Source organism: Triturus cristatus, chromosome 8, assembly GCF_964204655.1.
Source record: "Triturus cristatus chromosome 8, aTriCri1.1, whole genome shotgun sequence".
NCBI classification, from domain to species: Eukaryota; Metazoa; Chordata; class Amphibia; order Caudata; family Salamandridae; genus Triturus; species Triturus cristatus.
The window spans coordinates 1605897297-1605917559 of NC_140591.1; the positions used below are offsets into that span (position 1 = coordinate 1605897297).

Here is a 20263-nt window from a genome sequence, read left to right on the forward strand (position 1 = left end):
AAATAAAAAATAATAGCCTCATCTGCATTTATTTATGTGTTGTCTGTCTGACATGGTGTCACTCCCTAATAAACAGTCTTGTTTCCTGGAAGCTAGGTCTAGAGTCAAGGACCGTCAAATTTGTATGCTGGCCTGATTCATAAGGGTTCTATCTTTGGCATAATAGTGCCCATGCTGTAATAATGGTCATCCTTGACTATTACGGGTATTTTTTAGAGTAGTTTTCCAATACCGGCTGCCATCATTGACATATTGACTGGCCTACTTTCAGCCACCCCTGACAAAATGATGACTGTTTCTTGCATAAAAATGGCCATAACTGATATACGTTGGGCATCCTGGATGTTATGGCGCCCAGCGTTGGTACATTGGTCCTGGTATAGCGGTGGGCATTATTTGCATAACAAAAGCATACTTGGTGCTATGGTGAGAATCCATTACCTATGATTGTAATACCTGGGCACTTTAAGCAGAATCTGTCTATGTGAGGCATTTTTACATGATAGTACTGATATTTGTGGATTGTGTGTTTTCTAAAATTGAAAACTGATATTTTAATGGCAAATATGTTTTTTAGAAAAGATTTTTTATACTGAAAACTGAGTTTGTTTGCCCAAAATGGAAAGTGGCATTTGATAGAAAAAAAATATGCGTATTTTTAATAACTAATATGCTGACGAAGACAAAATATTTTATTACTAAAACGCATTTAAGTTGATAGCCGAATGCTAATTCAAGCTGACTTGGGGGGGGACTTACTGCTCTAGTTTTGTCCTCTGTGCCGCAGAGCATTTGATAATTTGAATGTAACTTCATTAGTGAGGGGGTGGCATTTAATAGTGAGAAATGCTTTCCTGCTATTTCTGCTGGTAATCTTATCTTGAATGCTTGGGTGATTACTACTGGCAATCCTGCTTAGAGTGGTCATAGTGTAAAACACATGTTGCCACTACTTTACAGTGATAACCTATACTAGTAGCTCAGCAGGACTTTTCTTGAGCAGAAGTAGCTCTCAACACAGAAAAGGTTGGAGACCCCTGTTCCAGAGTCTGTCATTATGCACATATTTATGTAGGTATGAATTAGAGTACATATGTATGCATTTAAATTGTTTGATAGGTCGGTATGCATGGTTGTAGTTGTGTAGGTTATAATTAAGTTCTTCTAATTGGTGTTATTGTCACCTGATTTAACTGTGCATAGTTTAACAATGTCAGAATGATGATAGGCCGAGTTGGCCCTGTTGGCATAGCTGGAAAGCAATGGAGAGCTGTGCATTGAGGGGGTTTCAGAGGTGAGTCAAGATCACAGACCTCTAGCCCTCAGTATGAGCTCTCATGGAAAACTGGGCGGTAATCAGGGTTCAGTGTTACTGATTCCGGTCGGGGTCACGCCACATTTAGCTGTGATTGTGGTCACAACCGGAATGGGGAATAATATGCTTGTTTATAATTGTGGAAAACATGTTGTAGAGAGTTTTCAATCACGTTTGCATTTCGGATGTGAAAAACAAAGAATCCACTTTGTCGATGCCATCATGCCTTAGACTGTGGTGTTTGGCTGGTCCAAGGCGAGTGGGGCCAGACTGCTCTCCCATGGTGGAGGTGAAATGAGAGTCCAAGAGGGGAAGCCTGAAGGGCACGGGCACAGTTTAAAGAGGATAGGAGGTCCTATGGTGACCAGTAGGGAGGAGGCAGGGTAGGCCAGAGATGCCTGGGAGCTTGACATCAGATATCTGGAGCTGAATCTTTTGAGGTCCGAACCCTGAGCCCTAAGGCTCTGGCTGAGTTTAGCAACGTAAAGGCATGCCTTTGTCATGTCTTTGATTCTGGCTCAAAAATGGTTCTTTTACCTGACGACCTGCAAACTGGACCAGAAAGTGGACCAGAACCCCCCTCTATCCTCTCCCCAAGCCCCCCCCCCCCCTGCTTCAGAAGCTTCTCGGCTTCCAACCCTGGGTGTCCAGCAGACACAGAAGAGTCTAAACTCTGGACCAAGGCAATCTTTCCCTGTGGCCCAGTCAGCAAATTATCCCCCCCAGTCCTTGAAGCTAATGTTTGGAGCAGCCCTTCAGGCCAGTAAAGGGAACAACTGAGCACCTCTTGCAGGTTTCCTCCACCGAGAAAATCAGGGTTTCTTCTCAGCGCCACCAGGCCTTTTTCTCCTCTTCATGTTTTGTCCTGTAGCCCTGTTGGCGGTGACATGATTCTGGAAAGGGTGTTGGCATGGTTAGATGCTGTCAGGTACCCCTAAACCAATCACAACTGTCACTCAAGTGCTCCACTCACGCTGCTAAGCGGTATGAGGCGGCCCTGTTCCGGGAGATTGTGGGATGGTGCAAAGGTCTACCAGAGGCTGTTACCAGTGTAAGACCTTCTTAGCAGGAGACACCTCAGCCTTGACCCTTCACACACAAGACAACCCATCTCCTCTGCGAGGTAAATCTACACCGTCCAGTAACACCCCCAAGAGGGCACAGATGTGGTGAGTCTGAATGGGCAGTGTCAGCAGGGCCAGAGGAGGGCACAGATCACCCGCCACTCCTACTGCCCTACTGCCCGTCCATGCCAGCCTCCCCCCCCCAGCTGCTGTCCTCGTGCAAGCCCCTTTCAAGCCTATTCTGAGGCACAGGGCGAGGGACAGGCACAGGGCGAGGGACAGACACAGGGCGAGGGACAGACACAGGGCGAGGGACAGACACAGGGCGAGGGACAGGCACAGGGCGAGGGACAGACATATGTTTGGAGTTAGTAATTTGATTTCTCTGCAGATCAGAATATGTAATTAGCTGATTAATGGATTGAAAACATTTTTCAAAAACTTTTAACGATTATTGATTATCGCTATTTGGATCTTAGTGTTTTGAGGAACAACTACAGAAACACTGTAACTATGATCTCAGTATCTGCATTTATACCGAGATAACATTTAAAGTCACATATTTCTTATTGTCCTACTAGGAGACACATTACACAAACGCCACGTAGGGTCTTTAATGGTAAAGTGACCCCACTGGACACACTTATCCCTGGACCTGTGGAGTGTGCTCTGCAGAGGGGTACAGTGTTAATTCATTGGTGCTTGCGATGTGTCAGTCTCGCCTCGGAGGGGATCTAAGGGATGAACTATCCCCAGGTTACAGGGGATGCGCTGCACGTCAGAGAGCTTCAGGGTTTAAATCGAGCCCTGCGGTCATTATTGCTGTTGTTGCTGTCGGCATTACTGCTCGCGTTAGCAGTGGCAGCACAGCTAGTAGTACTTGTGGTGGTGGTGGTACTAAGGGTAGTGACTGTAGCATCAGTTGTACCAGTAGTGGTAGAATTTCGAGCAGCTGAAGAAAAAGCAGAGCAGTAGTAGCCTTATAATAATTAATATCACAATTAGAACTTTAATTCGAATCAGCGTTTTATATTTCTTTTTAGTATTATTATTACTAAAGTCATGTTAGATTAATATTTATTATTAATATGACATTTTATGCACGCATGTGTACGTGTACAGTTATATGTAATCAGGGCTGCATACACTCTGCAGCGGTATGCTTCATGCCCGCGCTCCTGTTTGCACCCCGCGTGTCACGGCCTGCTGACGGAGCGGCGCGCGGAGAGTTGCCCTCGAGCCCGGGCTTTCATCCATTTCCAGGTATTTTTTATTGTGTGTATCTTATCTTTTATGACATTTTTAGAAATACAAATTAACGAAGTGATTGATGAAGTTTGAGTAGACGGGATGCGTGCAGGTATTTTGCTTTTTTCTGTGCATTTTCTGTGAGCGCAGCACAAGCCTGGTTCCATGTGGAGTGTGTTAAGGTATCTGGGCTACACCTGGTGTGCACGCAAGGTGCAAGTGAGAAGGAGGCCAACTTGTTTCATTCTTGCCACTAATAAGTGTGTGCTTGGATGTCCACGTTTCTTTCCAACCCGTGCCAACAAGACTGAGAAGGAACAGTTCCATTCACACATTGATCGTGCAGGCGGCAGCTGAAGAGGTAGCCAGGGAGGAGACGTCCGTAGGTGCTCTGTCCTGTAGGAAAACAGGAATGTTTCAAAGTAGTGGTAGAGTTCCACATACACTTTCCAGGAAGGAGACCTTGTTGAAATATCACATTTGTTAAATATCCAGAGGCCAAGCATGACATGACCCCTTCTCTCTCATTTGACCCCCATGTCTACAAGACATGCACTGGAGGCTGCAGGGAGAACTGAACCAGGGCACTCTGGAGACTCCAGCAGGGTTGTGGGGAGGCTTTGTAAGACTTGGTACATTCCCACTGCTAATTATAAAATCTACCCGGCTGTGTCTTAAAAGGGATATTTACAACCACCTTAAGTAAAACCAGAAGGATAGGGATGTGTGATGTAATAATAATTTGAGTAGGTGCAACCTTTGCTCTAAGTTCTAGCATTGTTGCTGAGGTGTTGTCAGGACCCCTCAGGGTTCCTGGGAGGTCCTGAGTAGGGCCCCAATGGAACTCCACCACTCTCCAGCAGAAGAGATCCACAGACTGAGGGATGAATTACCCAAGCCAATGGGGTCTCATGAGGGCAACTAGGGTTTAGGAGGAGAACAAGAAAACACGCTGGAGGACTTGAGTTTGTCTCTGGGGTGTTGCAGCCTCATGCTTGCCGCTTGAGTAGAAAGGGGTAGCAGCTGTGGTACTGCGCATGCAGGCAGTGAGTGGATGTGTTTAATAAAATAAACCAAGGACCCACAAAGTGAATACACTAGAAGTGCTTCTAGAATGTGATTCTAGTACAAGCGAGTTACCCTTGAATCTCACTGGATACTCTGATTGGAAACGCTGGCAGTGGTGTCGCAAGGGAGGGGCGTGGGGTTGTCTTCAGGATATGGGCTGGAAGCGGGGGGCACGAGTTATCAGGGCGGCGGCTTCCCCTTCTTACCTGCGGCTGTCGCGGGAATTGGCTTCACGCCTGCCCTCCCCCCCCCTCTTACCTGCGATCATCACAGGAATCGCCAGCACACCCCCATCCCCCAAGGCCAGCAAACCCGCATGGGCTAGCTACTCCACTGAATGCGGCAATAAATGCAGGCGGTCCCCAAGACCGCCCTCAAGCTCGGGAGCACCGAGCACTGCTGGAGTCGGGAGAGTGGCTTCCGGTGAAAGTATACTGCAAACGCCCTGACGCTAGCACTGGAGGCATCATCAAGGTGAGCACTGCAGAGAGGAGAGACACACAAGAGACACAGGGAACACAAATCAAAGATGCAGGAATTCCAAAACAGTGAATGTACTAAACGAACTGCAGCTAAACAAGTCAGCAGTTGCAAGATAATTTTTCCCCTCTCCTCTGCTGTTTAAATTGTACTGCATTAATTCTTTCTACTATCCTGGCCGGTATTTCTTTTCAGCAAGACCTGGAAGAACAGCCCCTTGTATCCCGGCATCAGCCACCACTGTCATTTTTAGATCTCGCCTTGGCGGCGCTTGCGCCTGTCTCTTCGAAACATGCTGTCTTCAGAAGATGGGCTTGAAGCTCCTCCTATTGCCTGCCCATGTTTTCAATTGGCCCATGTGACTGTCCTTTGTAAATGCTTCATTGTGTTTGGTTAGTTTGTTTACTAGTCCCTCCTTTCCTAATCTTGTGTAATCTCCCATAAGGACTTCCCCATTACATGTGTTGTTACGCGGTATGTTTAATTTACACTCTGTGAGCACTCTTTTGCGATTGGCTTCTTCAGAATGGCTGCCATTGCGGGCACAACAGCTAGGCACTGCCCGAACCGCACTTCCCTGACATGCAAGGTAACATTGTATTTATTTAATTTTTGTTCCTGCGTGGCATTCACAACTTTTTTTTATATTTCAGGCAGGCGGATGTCATATTATCTTTCCACTTATTTATTTCTATGCCAATAGTGACAAGCTTGCTTTACTAAACATATCAAGATAAAGCGCCTCATAACTATTTGTCTTCTATTTATTGACTTTTGTACCAATGGCTTTAGCTTTAAACATCTAAAGTTAAATCGAGGTGTGCCACCATTGCTGCAAAAGGCAATGAATTAAAAAAACAAAGGCAGGAGGAGGCCGCATTTCTTTTACATTTACAAATCAAGAGCTCAGCATTTAACTAAAACAAGACCTATTGCATTTAAAATGCTTGTTTCCATAGCGTCCAGGTTGCAACCTTTTCGCTCAATCTTTGCTGTTCTTCCTGCCTGGTTCTGGTGTTTGTCGGGTCATGGCAGCAGCTTCAGATATGTACAATCATACTAATTCATATGAATTATAGACACACACTGTAAAATAAATGGCCATTTCTTGAAAGTCCAGATGTGCGTGAGTGCCAGTGTCAAGCATGTGGGGCAGGACTCCATCTGTACCACCTGCCTAAGGAGATACTCTGACAGATGTTTCTGGCTCATAGCTCACTTGCACTCACGCTAGCTTAGTGTGGGTGGGGTGAGACTCACCTGTCAGTTCTACTTTTCACTCAAAAAGATGTATTCACCTTTTGGGGCATGGGACATCTAATGGGCATGACCCCCAGTAATTAGGGAAAACTCCTAAAAAACTAGAGCAACCCATCATGCCATGGGACCTTGGATCAACATGATAATGCAAAAACAATAGCTAACAGAGGGCTCATTCAATAAAGGGTCAACGTGAAATAGTAAAGAAATCACTAAAAACAATGAATGTTAAAGGTTAAGTTGAGAAGTCAACAAAGCACTGGCTATGCCACTTTAAGTGTAAACAGCAATTTATCAATTTGAGGCAAACGATCAAACAACAGAAGACAGCACACAAGTGTATTCAGTGTACCCAGTGATCACAATAAAGACAAAAGTGAATATAAAAGTGTGTATATGTAGAAAAACAACAAATTAGGTGATAGAATGACAAGGACATGAAGTGACAAATGCAGAGCTCTCAAATTCCCAGGAACATCTCATCCATTCCAGGATTTTCCTTTGCATTGTGGTATTTATAGTCCAAAATTTGTAATGGGATAAAGCGAGTATATATGCTGAAATGGGTTTGTGTATGCAAATGGGAAACGTGAGACCTCTGCATGTGTGGGGTTTGGTATATGTGGGTTGGGTGCGACAGCTGGGTCAATGTCACTGTACATCTGATTTACAGAGAACACTCAGACACAGGTGTCATTAGCAGCTGCCACTCTCAGCCAGTGCACTGGAAGCTCATCCATTGCAGACATGGTGTAACTCTCTCCTTCACATACATCTCGTTTTCTCCCACTCAGTACTATATATGAAATACCTCAGTGAGTAGGTGGGGGTCTAGTATTGAAGTAGGGTCCGATCTAGTCCTGATGAATACCCTGGACCTTGACAAGGCCTTGGATTAAGGGTCAGAAACATGTTGATGTTAGACTTAGTTTGCAATGAACAGACTCTTAAACACATTGTTTTCACTCATGTGGTTGGGAAGCAGACTGAACAAATTGCCATATTAACCACCCCTGGTCCATTTTTAATCCTTCAGTCCCAAGCACCCCATGATTACGGAGGGAGCCATGCAAACATTGAGTCTCCTCTAAAGAGCTCCAAGGAGAGCCCACTGTGTTCACCTTCAGGAACCCAGAGTGAGGTGGCGCTTGATGAAGAAGAATGCCACCTCGGTGGGTAAGGACCATCGTCCTATTCAGCAACGCCTCTTAAAGAGACCAGTGAAGGATTATTTTGCAACTTCTCTCATTGTACTCAGTACCTGTTCGTGTTTAAGAGTTAGATTGGGTATAAGAGAGGAATTTTAGAGAACAGAAGGGCTGGTTGAATATCTATTCTCAATGTGGTGTGATCGGTGAAGCCACGTGCTCCTATAAATGTATTTTTGGAGGTGCAATGTACAGAGTAGCAGAATGATTGGTTTCTGTCACATTTAGAATGTGGTCTGTTAAAGGACCATAATTATAATAATAATCCACATTTGTAAAGCGCGAACAATCACCCACAAGGGTCTCTAGGCGCTGGGGGCCGTCGGGAAGATTAAGCAAGCTATTGCCCAGAGTCACATGGTGCTGGGCTAATCTGCCGCCGGCACCGGGGATCGAACCGTGATCCCCAGAGTCAGTCGCCCTGGCCGTGGCGCCACACCTCTTCCACCTTAAGTGAGGTGTAAAAGATAGGTTAGTGAGTAAGCTTTAGGTTGGTATCTGATCAGCTTGCGAGTTGTGTTTTTTCATTTGAAGAGCCCAGTATGATATAGCAGTTTTGGTGGTTGTGTTATGAGGTGCTTTTGGCATGGTAGCCTCGTTCATAATAGGTGGAAAAAGGTTCTGCCTACTGTCATAGTGCCCAAGGACAAGAGGGGCTTTAACAAAAACAATCTATGTCCGGTTTCAACAGATTTGTGTTCATTCCACTGTTGCAAGCAGTTTCCCAGTCCAGAAACATGTGATGCTGCCTGTTTTAAGGGCAGAAGTCCGTTTTCTTGAAGGTTTGGCAAAGGGAGCGTTCCCACCAATTTCACGAAGGTGCAGGGCCCGGAGACTCATCAACATGGAAAGAATATTCCTATGAGGAGAAATAATGTACAAATTAGAGGGGTGAATCCACATATAATCATGCAATTGAAAGTACACACGGAGATCTTGGATTCCGCAAATGACCATGCCTACTTCAGTTTTTGTAAATGCCAAAGAATCAGAAACCTACTGCCAACATAGGACTGAATATACAAAGATGAATTGCACACCTTTTTGCACTTGTAAATCTGGTTTATTTACCTTCCAGTCTGGGGCTATTTTAGTAAGTGTCCACGGAGCATTGTCTGTGTTGCAAACTCATCCTGTGTGCCCTGTGCACCCCTATTTGCTGCTGACCGGTATTGGTGATAACTGACTCTGACTGTCCCTGGGCTCTGCCTAACCAGGCCCAGGGCCAGTGCTATGTTGAAAACACACACATTCATGAAGGTACACTATATATTAGGGTACACTAATAATTGGCATAATCTAACCTATATGTCCCTAGAACATAATAGGGCAGAGGGATTAACATTACGTTTAATTCCATAATGTTTAATTGGGCATAGCAGTTTAAAGGCCAGCTGCACTTTCTGAACTTGCAGGTGTGCATTCCTGAGAGCCTGAGGTCTTTTTGAAAGCATCCATGTGTTGCAGCACTGTTTAAATGCAAATTGTGCCCAACCCCGACTTTGGTGGTAGGGGCAGTTAAAAAATGACACTCTGCAATAATTTGGAATATTAGATACCCCCAGTGTCTCCCCTATGTTGTGTCCCAGTGGTGGAGGGTCATGTACTTATAAAGAGTGCCCTTATAATAGAGGTTGTATATGCCCTGGGATAGAGAAATTGCACATTTCACTTCCCATATTGTAGTAAAGTTCTTCCCAAAACTGACATTTGTGCTAGGAGGACCGGAGAGTGAGGATCTAGACTATATTTGCATATTCAGGATCTCTAAAGTCTCCCCTGGGTGCCACGGAGGTGGGGGTCAGATAGCTATAAGCAGGGTCCTTATTAAAGATGCTTTATATGTCATGGTGTTGGAGAACTTGCACATTTAAATTGTAGATCCACAACCACATACGATAACATGGCAGTAGATTATTAATGCATAAATATTGCAAGGAATTAAAGAAATTTCATTCAAGGACTTAGGATAATTGTATTAATACATTCAACAATATACAATTGTTCAATTTATCCTAAAGTATACAGAAAATAAGTCCTTGGACTTTCTTGTTTGTAGGCCAAAATTCAGCGTTCCTGTGGTCTCCCCTGATTGGTCACAGTGAACAGGGTTAGCCAGGGTGCTTTGATGAAGTGATAAGTGGTTCACCTATAGAAAGGCTATCTTTTAGAGGGAGCTCTGCTACACAGGAATTCCAGAGCAGAGGGGAGGGGTCGTAAAGCATGAAGCTTCAAAGGAGGATAGGACAGGCAGGAAATGCCAGGCCCATCTGCCACCCAGCCCTCTGACCCAGCCAGAAGGCAGGCTTAAGGCAGGAATTTGCAGATGGGAGGGGGAGGAGAGCCATTGAAATTATCCATACTGGTGGTTGGTTTAACTAGTTGTTTTCCTCTGCTGAGATATAGCCATACAGAATTGTGAATGAATTGTGCTTTCTGGGAGAAGAATATGCCACACTTTGGATGAAGTGGTCATAATCTGGGGTGTTGCTCTGCACCTCATTGGACAGCAGTGTTCTCCTGCTTGACTGGAGAGAACACTGAATAAATAGGTGGGAGGTGCAGAGCCTCTTAGATCTTCTTCAAACAAAGAAAGGAAGAAGGCTTGCCAAGTAGAAACTTGCTTTGCACCATCAGGCCCTGCATTCTGACTGGCTGTGCCTGCTAAATTATCTGGGACTACAGCTCTTTGGATGTACCTTACTTCAAAAGAAAAAAGAGTAGACTCCCTGCAATCTACAGGTTAACAGAGCTCACCTGGACCATCACCACCAAGACTCCCCAGCCTGGAGCGCGTTCAGTGGATTTGTAAGGGTTTTTGTCCAAGTGGATTGTGGGAACTGAAGTCACAACCCTTCAAAGACCATCTTGGAGATTCTAGACCCTTGGATTGTGTGTTAGACACTTTGGACCCCAAGAGGAACTTCAGGAAGAAGTTCCAGAAGTTCGCAGAAGTTTGAGCAACTTTGGTAAAAAGCTGCATAAGGGGACCGACTTAACCACGAGAGTCAAGCCTGCCATCCTAAACCGCGAGCCGGACTGCCCTGCTGGTTCACCCCGCTGAAAATCCCAGGTGTTCTGACTTCATTAGTTTGACCGGGAGCTCCCTGGGAAGTAAGCTGGTGAATCCTCACTGAACCCGGACTGGCTAAGAGCATAGAGGGTCCCAGGCAGAAAAAGCTCCAGAACAGTTTTTAAGTCTTAAGGTAAAATCTCGACCAAGGCCTACAATGAGGGGTATCCGAGCAGGTCTCCTTCGCAGTTGGCCTGAAACTTTGACTTTGTCCCAGTCAACCGTGACCAGAAGAACCAAGGGGGTGCTATAGGTTTCAAAGTGCCATATAGTGCTAGATCTTTAAAAATTCATATCTCCGTTTCCTTACGTTAGATTTTTGTCATTTTGGTGTCCTTTTAAAGATAATAATATTTCCTATGTTTAGGAATTGATTTGAGATTTTTTTATTGTGTGTTGTGTTTTAATTATTTACTGAATTGGTGCTTCTAAATGCTTTACATACCTGTCTCTTAAGTTCAGCCTGCCTGCTCGCAGCCAAGCTACCCGGAGTTGAGCTTGGGAATAATTCACTGAGACCTATTCTGAGCCCCAGACTGTGTGAGTGGTAGATGCATATTTACCACTACTAATAACCCACTTTCCAACAGTCTGGATAACATTTATTCCACAAGTGCAGCAATATTCAGCCATGTCTAGTGTCCTGCAACTGAATGGCTTCCAAATCATGGACGCACTGTAGAGCTCTTTACTGTGCATTATTCTTTGTCTTTCTCATTCACTGATTGCCATTGGTTGCACAATGCTTCCCTGTGGCTCACAGGAAAGGGGGTGATCAAGGCAGGAACCATATCTGTTGACACTGATTCCACTGATTGCAAACCTGCAGGAGAAAGAGGCGATCCAGAAGGGGAAAGGATGGGCCTTCCACTTCAACCACACCACTGAGCAAAAATGCCTCAGTCATGAAGAGGCAGCTGCTAGAAAAAAGCGAAAATTATACTAATTATTTTATGAGCTTGTGGTTATCAGAAGCAAGAACAATTCTTGTTGGGATGATATAAAAATCTATGCTGGGGTAAATGCAAAAGATATCTATTTTGCAGAAGCATTGGAAATGTGAGGTCAGCAAAAATACAATAACTTGTGGTGACATTTTGAGTGTGGAGGATGCAAATCATCCTCGAAAATAGGGTGGATTGTCTGTCCACATGATTCACAATTTCTAAATTCGGCAGACATATGTCACTGAACATGAACATGTGTTAATATGTTAATGTCCATATTAATATGTTAATTAATTCCAATACATTAATCACATTCCTGGGATGATCATCGGGTAAATTTATGTTGATATTCTGGTGATGAGGCATCATCAAGTGACAGTATGGTAAATATATGTAAAAACCTAGACAAAAAAAAATACCATCAGCCCATGACAATCAATATTGCTTTTACAACAATGTGATCAAGAGTTTCAAAACCAGTATTGTATACACCCGCTCGATCTTTTTCAGTGCTGGATTTAAGAAACCTTCACCACTATTGTTCCCAACATTGGTTTAATACTGTTTCGCAAAAGGTACTGCAGATATGAATTTGAAACAATTATGTAAAAATTGAGCACCTAACAGAGTATTTGAAATGGAGAGATTTTTCCTAATAACCCTGTATTGGTTTGTTTTCTCTGCAGATATTGACTTGCTGCTTCTCCAACTATGGTCCCTATCAATGCTACTGCACCATTTCAAATTCAACACTTTTTACTGATTTGCTTTCCGAGCATCCAGACCTGGCAACATTGGCTGTCCATCCCTCTTGCTCTCCTTTTATTCCTAGCAATTGGTGCCAATGTGACAATCCTAGTAATCATACCAAGTGAGCAGCATCTCCATAAACCCATGTATCATTTCCTTGGATTTCTAGCAATCTTAGATCTGATTCTGTGCATGTCCACCATCCCCAAAATCTTAGGCATTCTCTGCTTTAACTTAAGGGCCATTGACCTGACAGCCTGCTTCTTCCAGATGTTTCTCATGAACTGTCTCCTCTCAATGCAATCTGCTACGTTCCTTTTCATGGCATTTGACCGCTACATGGCAATATGTAACCCTTTAAGGTATTCTTCTGTCATCAACAGTAGGTTTGTTGGGAAAGCGCTTATGTTTATCCTGCTCAGAAACATTGTGCTGTGCTTACCCTATCCAGCATTGGCCGCCAGACTTCAGTACTGCTCCAGAAATAGTGTCAAACATTGTGTGTGCACCAACGTAGCAGTGACATCCCTATCTTGCGATGATACCAAACTTAATAAAGTCTACCAGCTTGTTGTTGGTTTTGGACTCTTAGGAAGTGACTTCTTGCAAATTTGCCTTTCCTACTTCATGATTCTCCGGGAGGTGATAAACCTTCCAGGGGAAAGGGCTGCAGCAAAGGCATTTGGTACGTGTACACCACACTTAATTTTGATTTCATTTTTTTACACAATTCTTCTGGTTTGGATTTTTACAACCAAGATGGAAGAACTAATCTCACCTGATGCCCCAATTCTACTCAATGTCCTTCACCTTCTTGTCCCACCTGTCATGAATCCAATTGTGTACAGTGTGAAGACCAAGGAGATCAAACAGAGTATCATGAAACGGATGAGGAAAAGAAACACTAATATTAGAAGGATAAAATAAGACCACAGAGGTGGATGATGTCAAGGTTAAGAGATTGAAATATCCTTTACAGTAAGCACAAAGAGAAAGCCTCATGCCCAAGCACTTACGAAACCTGATCTTGGGTACAGAAGATGTTAATTTTCTTACCCTTACCATCAATAATTTCCAGAGGGATTGAAGGTGTGGCACTTTGTTCAGTTTGTCATGTAAAGTGTTCAAAGTGACCTTGATTTGAAAAGCCTGATTTAATTCAGGTTTTGTGAAACACATCAGTACCAAAGAGCAAGTGCCAACTCAAGAGCTTTAGAAGCACCAAACTCCTGATGTGAAATGTGATTCATTGAAATATAGCAATATCTTTTCGAATTCCATAAATCAGCTCACACATGCTTGTACTCATACCTGTTGTCTTCATTTACAAACTGCTAAGCATGTTAGCAACGTTAACCTGTTGCCCGCCTTTTTTCCATTCTTGTATTTCTTCCTTGCCTCACACCTCCCCCACTCTCACCAATCCTCTTTCTCAGCCAATTTCTTGTCTCCTCCCTTTTTTATTTCACTCCACCTTCGCACATTTTTTCCCTCTTCCACTCAATCTCTCCTTTTAGAGTGAGAAATATAGACCAGATTGAGGTTATCATTGCTATTCTTTGAACATGTTTTTGTTGCAACAGTATTGAAGCAGTTCAGGAAGAAAATGATTTGCTCTGGCACATGGATGAGGAGCTTTGCATTTTTCTGTCTTGCATCAGGCAGGCAGAGGGCACTCACTAAGGTCCTGGGGATTAACAAAACTGTTACAAATATGTGCTATAAAAATTACATGGAAGTACAACACAATAAGAGTTTGGGACCTTGTGAATGTGTGTATGAAGAAAATAAACATTGCCAATCCACAAGTGGGATAGAAAGCTCATTCTTGGCAAGAAGAGTGTGCTTCTCAAATGTATTGAATCATTGCTATCCAACACCACAAGTCAGAACCAGGTTATATGTCCACAACAGGGACATTTAAAAAGAATAACATGTCTCCTGCCAGGTTAAACTATAAACAGGTTTGAAATGCCAAAGATCCTAAACTCCTAGGGAACCACCAGCAATGATCATAAACATCATTCTGAACAATACCATTGTTAGTAGACTGAAACGTATCAACCACCGGAGTCTGTTCATATATTTCACTGGTCACACTTGCTGCAGTGATGAAATATAGGTGTTACTGTCATTGTTTGTAATCATTTAGCAACCCTTTGTTTGTTTCACTGGTAGAGTCTGTGAACCTCATTGCTTTGAATCTATATCCTATGTATTTCCTTGCAATGCACTATTGTGATTATGAAAGCGAAGTGTATCTCAAAAATGTTTCTGCTGACTTTGGGTGGTTAGAACGTTCTTAATGTTGCCTCCTTGTTCAGAAATTTGTAACTGTTCCCTTCATAAAACGACCACATATTTGTAACTTAAAAACAAAGTTTTTCACCAAAAACATCCATGGTCACAATCATAGAACCTCTACCCCGAACGCTGCAACATGTGATGAAGCTACACTCTTCCTTCCTTTTCAAGGGGGCTAAGAAAGTCATTGTTGTTTACCTATAGCTGCCTTTAAACAACTCACAATCTGTACATGTGGACTTTAGGGTGGATCACAATGTGTACCCAGTATCCTACACACTCTTTTGTTATTGTATTTTTGCATCAAAATATTTAACAGAATTAAGACTGGATGCATTAAATCTAATGAGAATTTGAACACAATTATGCGTAATACCTCTAAGGTATATTAGGTAGTAAGCCTTTGGTATCAAGATGTCATTCATTCAATCAATGATTTATTCATTAGTATTGATCACAACACGTCCTAGGGACGAAAAGAATTGTGTATAAATTAAATCTTGGCAATTATCTTCTAATTCTCTTTCATGAGTCAAACCTCAATGACTTATGAGTCATATTTTAAACGAGACTTCCTCATGGACTAACATTGCTTCTGGAATTAGCGTCTAACATTATCTGTCTATCTAGCAGAATTATTGCAATGAGCACTTGATGGGCCACACTTTTTTAAATATAGCAGGTATTTTCACCTGCACCTTATTTTCAATATATGATCAAATGTGTTTTATGATGTGTGAACATTTCACCACAGGATAAAAATCGATGCACTCTCGGTGCAGGTGTTTGCCCTCCGGTGACTGCCATTTTTATTTGTTTTATGGGGGGTGCCCCCTAGCTGTCCTCTACACCCTCTCCACAGGCATTTTGCCACCTCTAATTTCACCACTGTTCAATTAGGCACTGTAGTGCAGGCGGCGAAATCAGTGGCAGGTCCTCCGCAATGGCGGAGGATCGTCGCCCCACTGCCTGGCTCAGAACAAGCAAATGTAAAAAAAACAATGTTCTTGCATTGTTTTAATTTACATTTGCAGGCTCTTAGGCAGCGGTGTTGGGAGGGGCGGGGCTTAGGCGTGGGAGTGGGGGGAGGAGTGCTAGTACACTCCACTTCCTAAGTGTTCATGTGTGTTTGGCCAACTGTCTCAGGCCGGCTAAAACACACATGCGCACTCAGGTTTTCTCGAGCCCAGCTGCATTGAGGAGGCGGGCTGGAGAAACACCACAGACTCCCAGGTCTGAGCAGGGCGTCTTTCCTGCCTGCTCAGACCAATCCCCGCACTGCTCTGCAGTGCGAGGTTTGGAAAGGAAGTCTGTCCCAGTGCCTGCTGGGACCAGCAGGCAGGATGAGGAGAGGCGGCATGACAAGTCTCAATGCTGGAGCGGCCTGCAGCAACAGGTATGTTTTATTTATTTTATATTGTATTCTCCCACTCGCGACTACCCCCACATGACCACACCCACCCCACCACCCTTTGTTTATGGTGGCTACCACTAGGCAAAATGTTGGTCCAACAATTAAACACGACATAAAGTCTGCATACTGGAATTTTTATGTCTTTACTAGAAATGGTAGTATGTATATTTAACTGTCTTCAAGTAATGCTTTTAAAACAGATGAGCAACTATTGTTTACAATAATTAACCAGTTTCCTCTTAACCTTTGGGCTGCTTTGTCTTTACTTATATCGTATACTTCAGATCTGTTAGTTTAACGACAAAGTATTGTAGGGAAGCAGAAGGAGCAAGAACTAAAAAAACACAGCACCCTTTCCTTTAGATTTGCCTCATATTACCATTAATAGTCATTCAAATGCTTTTGCACAGGAGTGAGTGAAATGAAAAATATTGTGGGTGAAGAGAGGGTGTTGCCCTAGAATGGATGTATGAGCCACACACAAAGCCTTAGACTGCATTTGCTATGGAGACGGTTGCACGATCGAAGCAAGATGGGCACTGAGCTGGAACCGCTACCGCTCACCTGCCGAACGATGACTGCTAGATGTTTTTTCTTAAAGTTTTTTACGGATTTTATATCTTTTTACCGAAATTATTTTAAAGTGCTATTAACTAATAGTCATGTGCCTTCTTAAGTTTTGTATATCTGCTTTGATGACTAATATTGTCGAATAAAGCTAATATGACTGACGACTGACCGCTAGATGTGTCTGCAGGAAATATCAGAGCTTTTCCTGCAAGGGAGCCTTCTTTCCATTCTGCAGGGTACATTTTGAAGTCCTTTTCTCAAATATCTAACATATTCAAAGAGTTATTGCTAAACTCTCTCAATGAAAGCATCAGATAAGAAGATTAACATTTGTGACAATACAAAGCATATTGCTGACTTCACTCCACTAGTCCGACACATGTTGCCAATGCATTAAACTCTGGTGGACCTAGGAAATAGAAACCAACAGTATCATTCATGCATATTTAATGTTCCAGAGGAGTTGAAGGTTCAAAGTGCTGGCTCTACTTGGAATCTTGCCTGCCTAAGCTCCTCAGCTCAACTCTCTGGACTGTTTTGAAACTGATAAGGCTCATCATATCCATTCTCATCGATTACCTCATCAGCTTAAACCTCATCAAATCACCTTCAAAGTGGTTCGACATTATCATTTCATCCTCATCCGGAAAGCTGCTCAAGAAATTCCTTCCCTTTTGATAGAGGGCAACAAAGTATTTATTCACCAAGGCTTTCCTAAAGCGACAGTGAAAATTCATAGTCTTTTTCCAGAATTCCGGCCACAACTTAATTACTTACCTTGACCGGAATGATTCTGTTAGAATAGACTCACAGGCTTACAGTTTCACATGACTGTTCACCTGTAATTGGTTGATATACAGCAGGTCTGTGCAGTGCAGCTTTACTTATCTTGTTTCAATCCTCTGTCTCTATCACATATTGGCATATGGAGCTCGTTGCTTCTTGCACCGAGAGGTCGCTGCTGTTACCCTCGACTCCTCGCGGGTGCCGCTCGAAAGTGGGATAATTCCTGTCAAAGGCGAAGCGCTGGGACGCTGCTGGGTTTTTGGTACCCACTCGGAAAGGACGCCGTGATCGACATCCGAGGGACCCACCACCGAGGCTGACTACACGGGACTGCGAGGCCCAGGGTGCATTCTGGCAATTATTCTTGCACACCTGGTACCTCTTCCCGGCCCCGCCTCCATCGATTGCTTCCCCGTGCGTTACAAAGCGCTGGGACATTGTGGAGCTCGTTGCTTCTTGCACCGAGAGGTCGCTGCTGTTACCCTCGACTCCTCGCGGGTGCCGCTCGAAAGTGGGATAATTCCTGTCAAAGGTGAAGCGCTGGGACGCTGCTGGGTTTTTGGTACCCACTCGGAAAGGACGCCGTGATCGACATACGAGGGACCCACCACCGAGGCTGACTACACGGGACTGCGAGGCCCAGGGTGCATTCTGGCAATTATTCTTGCACACCTGGTACCTCTTCCCGGCCCCGCCTCCATCGATTGCTTCCCTGTGCGTTACAAAGCGCTGGGACATTGTGGAGCTCGTTGCTTCTTGCACCGAGAGGTCGCTGCTGTTACCCTCGACTCCTCGCGGGTGGCGCTCGAAAGTGGGATAATTCCTGTCAAAGGCGAAGCGCTGGGACGCTGCTGGGTTTTTGGTACCCACTCGGAAAGGACGCCGTGATCGACATCCGAGGGACCCACCACCGAGGCTGACTACACGGGACTGCGAGGCCCAGGGTGCATTCTGGCAATTATTCTTGCACACCTGGTACCTCTTCCCGGCCCCGCCTCCATCAATTGCTTCCCCGTGCGTTACAAAGCGCTGGGACATTGTAGAGCTCGTTGCTTCTTGCACCGAGAGGTCGCTGCTGTTACCCTCGACTCCTCGCGGCCCCCGCTTCGCGGGGGCCGCTCGAAAGTGGGATAATTCCTGTCAAAGGCGAAGCGCTGGGACGCTGCTGGGTTTTTGGTACCCACTCGGAAAGGACGCCGTGATCGACATCCGAGGGACCCACCACCGAGGCTGACTACACGGGACTGCGAGGCCCAGGGTGCATTCTGGCAATTCTTCTTGCACACCTGGTACCTCTTCCCGGCCCCGTCTCCTTTATCTCCTCTTCAATATCTTGCCGGTCTTTTCGCGCCAGCGGAACGCGCGTGGGACGCAGATCGGGGCGAATACCGGGCAAAGAGCGGGCCCTCTGAGGCCCTCAGAGTCACGAGGAGACCGGGCCGGGTGATTTCCTTTACCTCCTAGCAAACGTGAGTTGTGTGTGCGATAATTGTATCAATAACCATGGCCGAGACTGTCCCTACAAACGCACCCACAACCACTGGTGGTACAAACAAAGGTACATTGGTTGATTACTTAAAAAGGTTGCTGCGCCCACGAACAAGGAGACCACGCTCGCTGAACGAAGGGCTGAGCGACGTCGGTCCATAGAGTGCATTAAAAATAGGACACCATTGGATAATTTGTCTCCTCCGACCCTCATCGAGCTAAGTTCTCCTACCTTTACGCAGGAGGCATTAGCTATTGATAATGTTCCTGTGCTGCTTAGAGCCATTGATTCTACATCTGACAAACCTTACTGTCTGCATGGCTCTACTGATCTGCCCCCTTCCAGTACTCTTATCAAGGAAATTGACATTATTATTACTCCTTCTCAACCTAAGGCTAAGGCCCCCAATAAGAAGGAGGGGAGGGTTGTGGTACCCAAAGCTTCAAGGCCCCCTCCCTCTAAAAGGAGAAAGAGGCTAGGTGATCTGCCAAAGGACAAGATTTATCACTCTGACTTTGGCAAAGGACCCACTCAAACTTCAGTAACTACACCTCTGCCAAAGGCATCATCCACTTTACCAATAACACACACCATGGCCATAACATCTCCTACTTCTTTGGCACCCCCCCCTTCTGATTTGACTTGTCCCCCGCTGCCCCTACCCAATGTAGGTCCGATGCCACCCTACCTCAAGGGCATCGAGCAATTGATGAGGTCATTTATCCTACCTATTATAGAAAGATTAAAAAATATAGAACAACGCCTAGGGGACCTAGAATCAGCAATTATAAAAAACCCGGGGGCACGCAAAGATCCTGTACAACCAGTCCTGCCCCCCCCTGTGGTACCAGCCTTAGCTCCTATTTACACTAGGAAAAATGATATGGCTAGTCTTAATTGCCAGTCTAGGGCCAAGTCCTCTTCCAACATAGTCCATCAATGTTTCGGACAAAGCGAAGTGGGTGAATTAATAAAGGAAACATCATTCCCTATCATAGAAACAACATCAAATGAGAGGGGCGGGAATCAGCCTTTAGTTAGGGTAAGAGACCGACCTAGGCATCAAGTCGATCTACCCCCAGAGGCGGTTCCATATGTGGTAGTGCTCACAAGAGTCCCGCCTCTGGAAAAGGGCAAAACTGAAGGTTTTCACGAGCTCAAAAATAAAACCATGCACTGGCTCATGTCAAACAGACCCATCCCTTTTAACATCAATGGGGAGATATTACATGTCCGGAGACTTCCTTGGTTAGGGCGTAGAAGCAAGGACATCGAAGGGGATGTAAT

The 20263-nt window shown here is 44.6% G+C and overlaps 1 protein-coding gene across 1 annotated transcript; it reads left to right on the forward strand.

Moving 5' to 3' along the window:
* Window positions 1–12374: 12374 nt before the first annotated feature.
* Window positions 12375–13340, forward strand: LOC146806311 (olfactory receptor 56A5-like). The gene has a single exon (XM_085623944.1). The coding sequence runs from the start codon at window positions 12375–12377 to the stop codon at window positions 13338–13340; it is 966 nt and encodes a 321-aa protein (XP_085480070.1).
* Window positions 13341–20263: the final 6923 nt, after the last annotated feature.

What these genes read in the sequence shown, in the direction of transcription:
- LOC146806311 (XM_085623944.1), top strand. Translation starts at nt 12,375, where the DNA reads ATGGTCCCTATCAATGCTACTGCACCATTTCAAATTCAACACTTTTTA.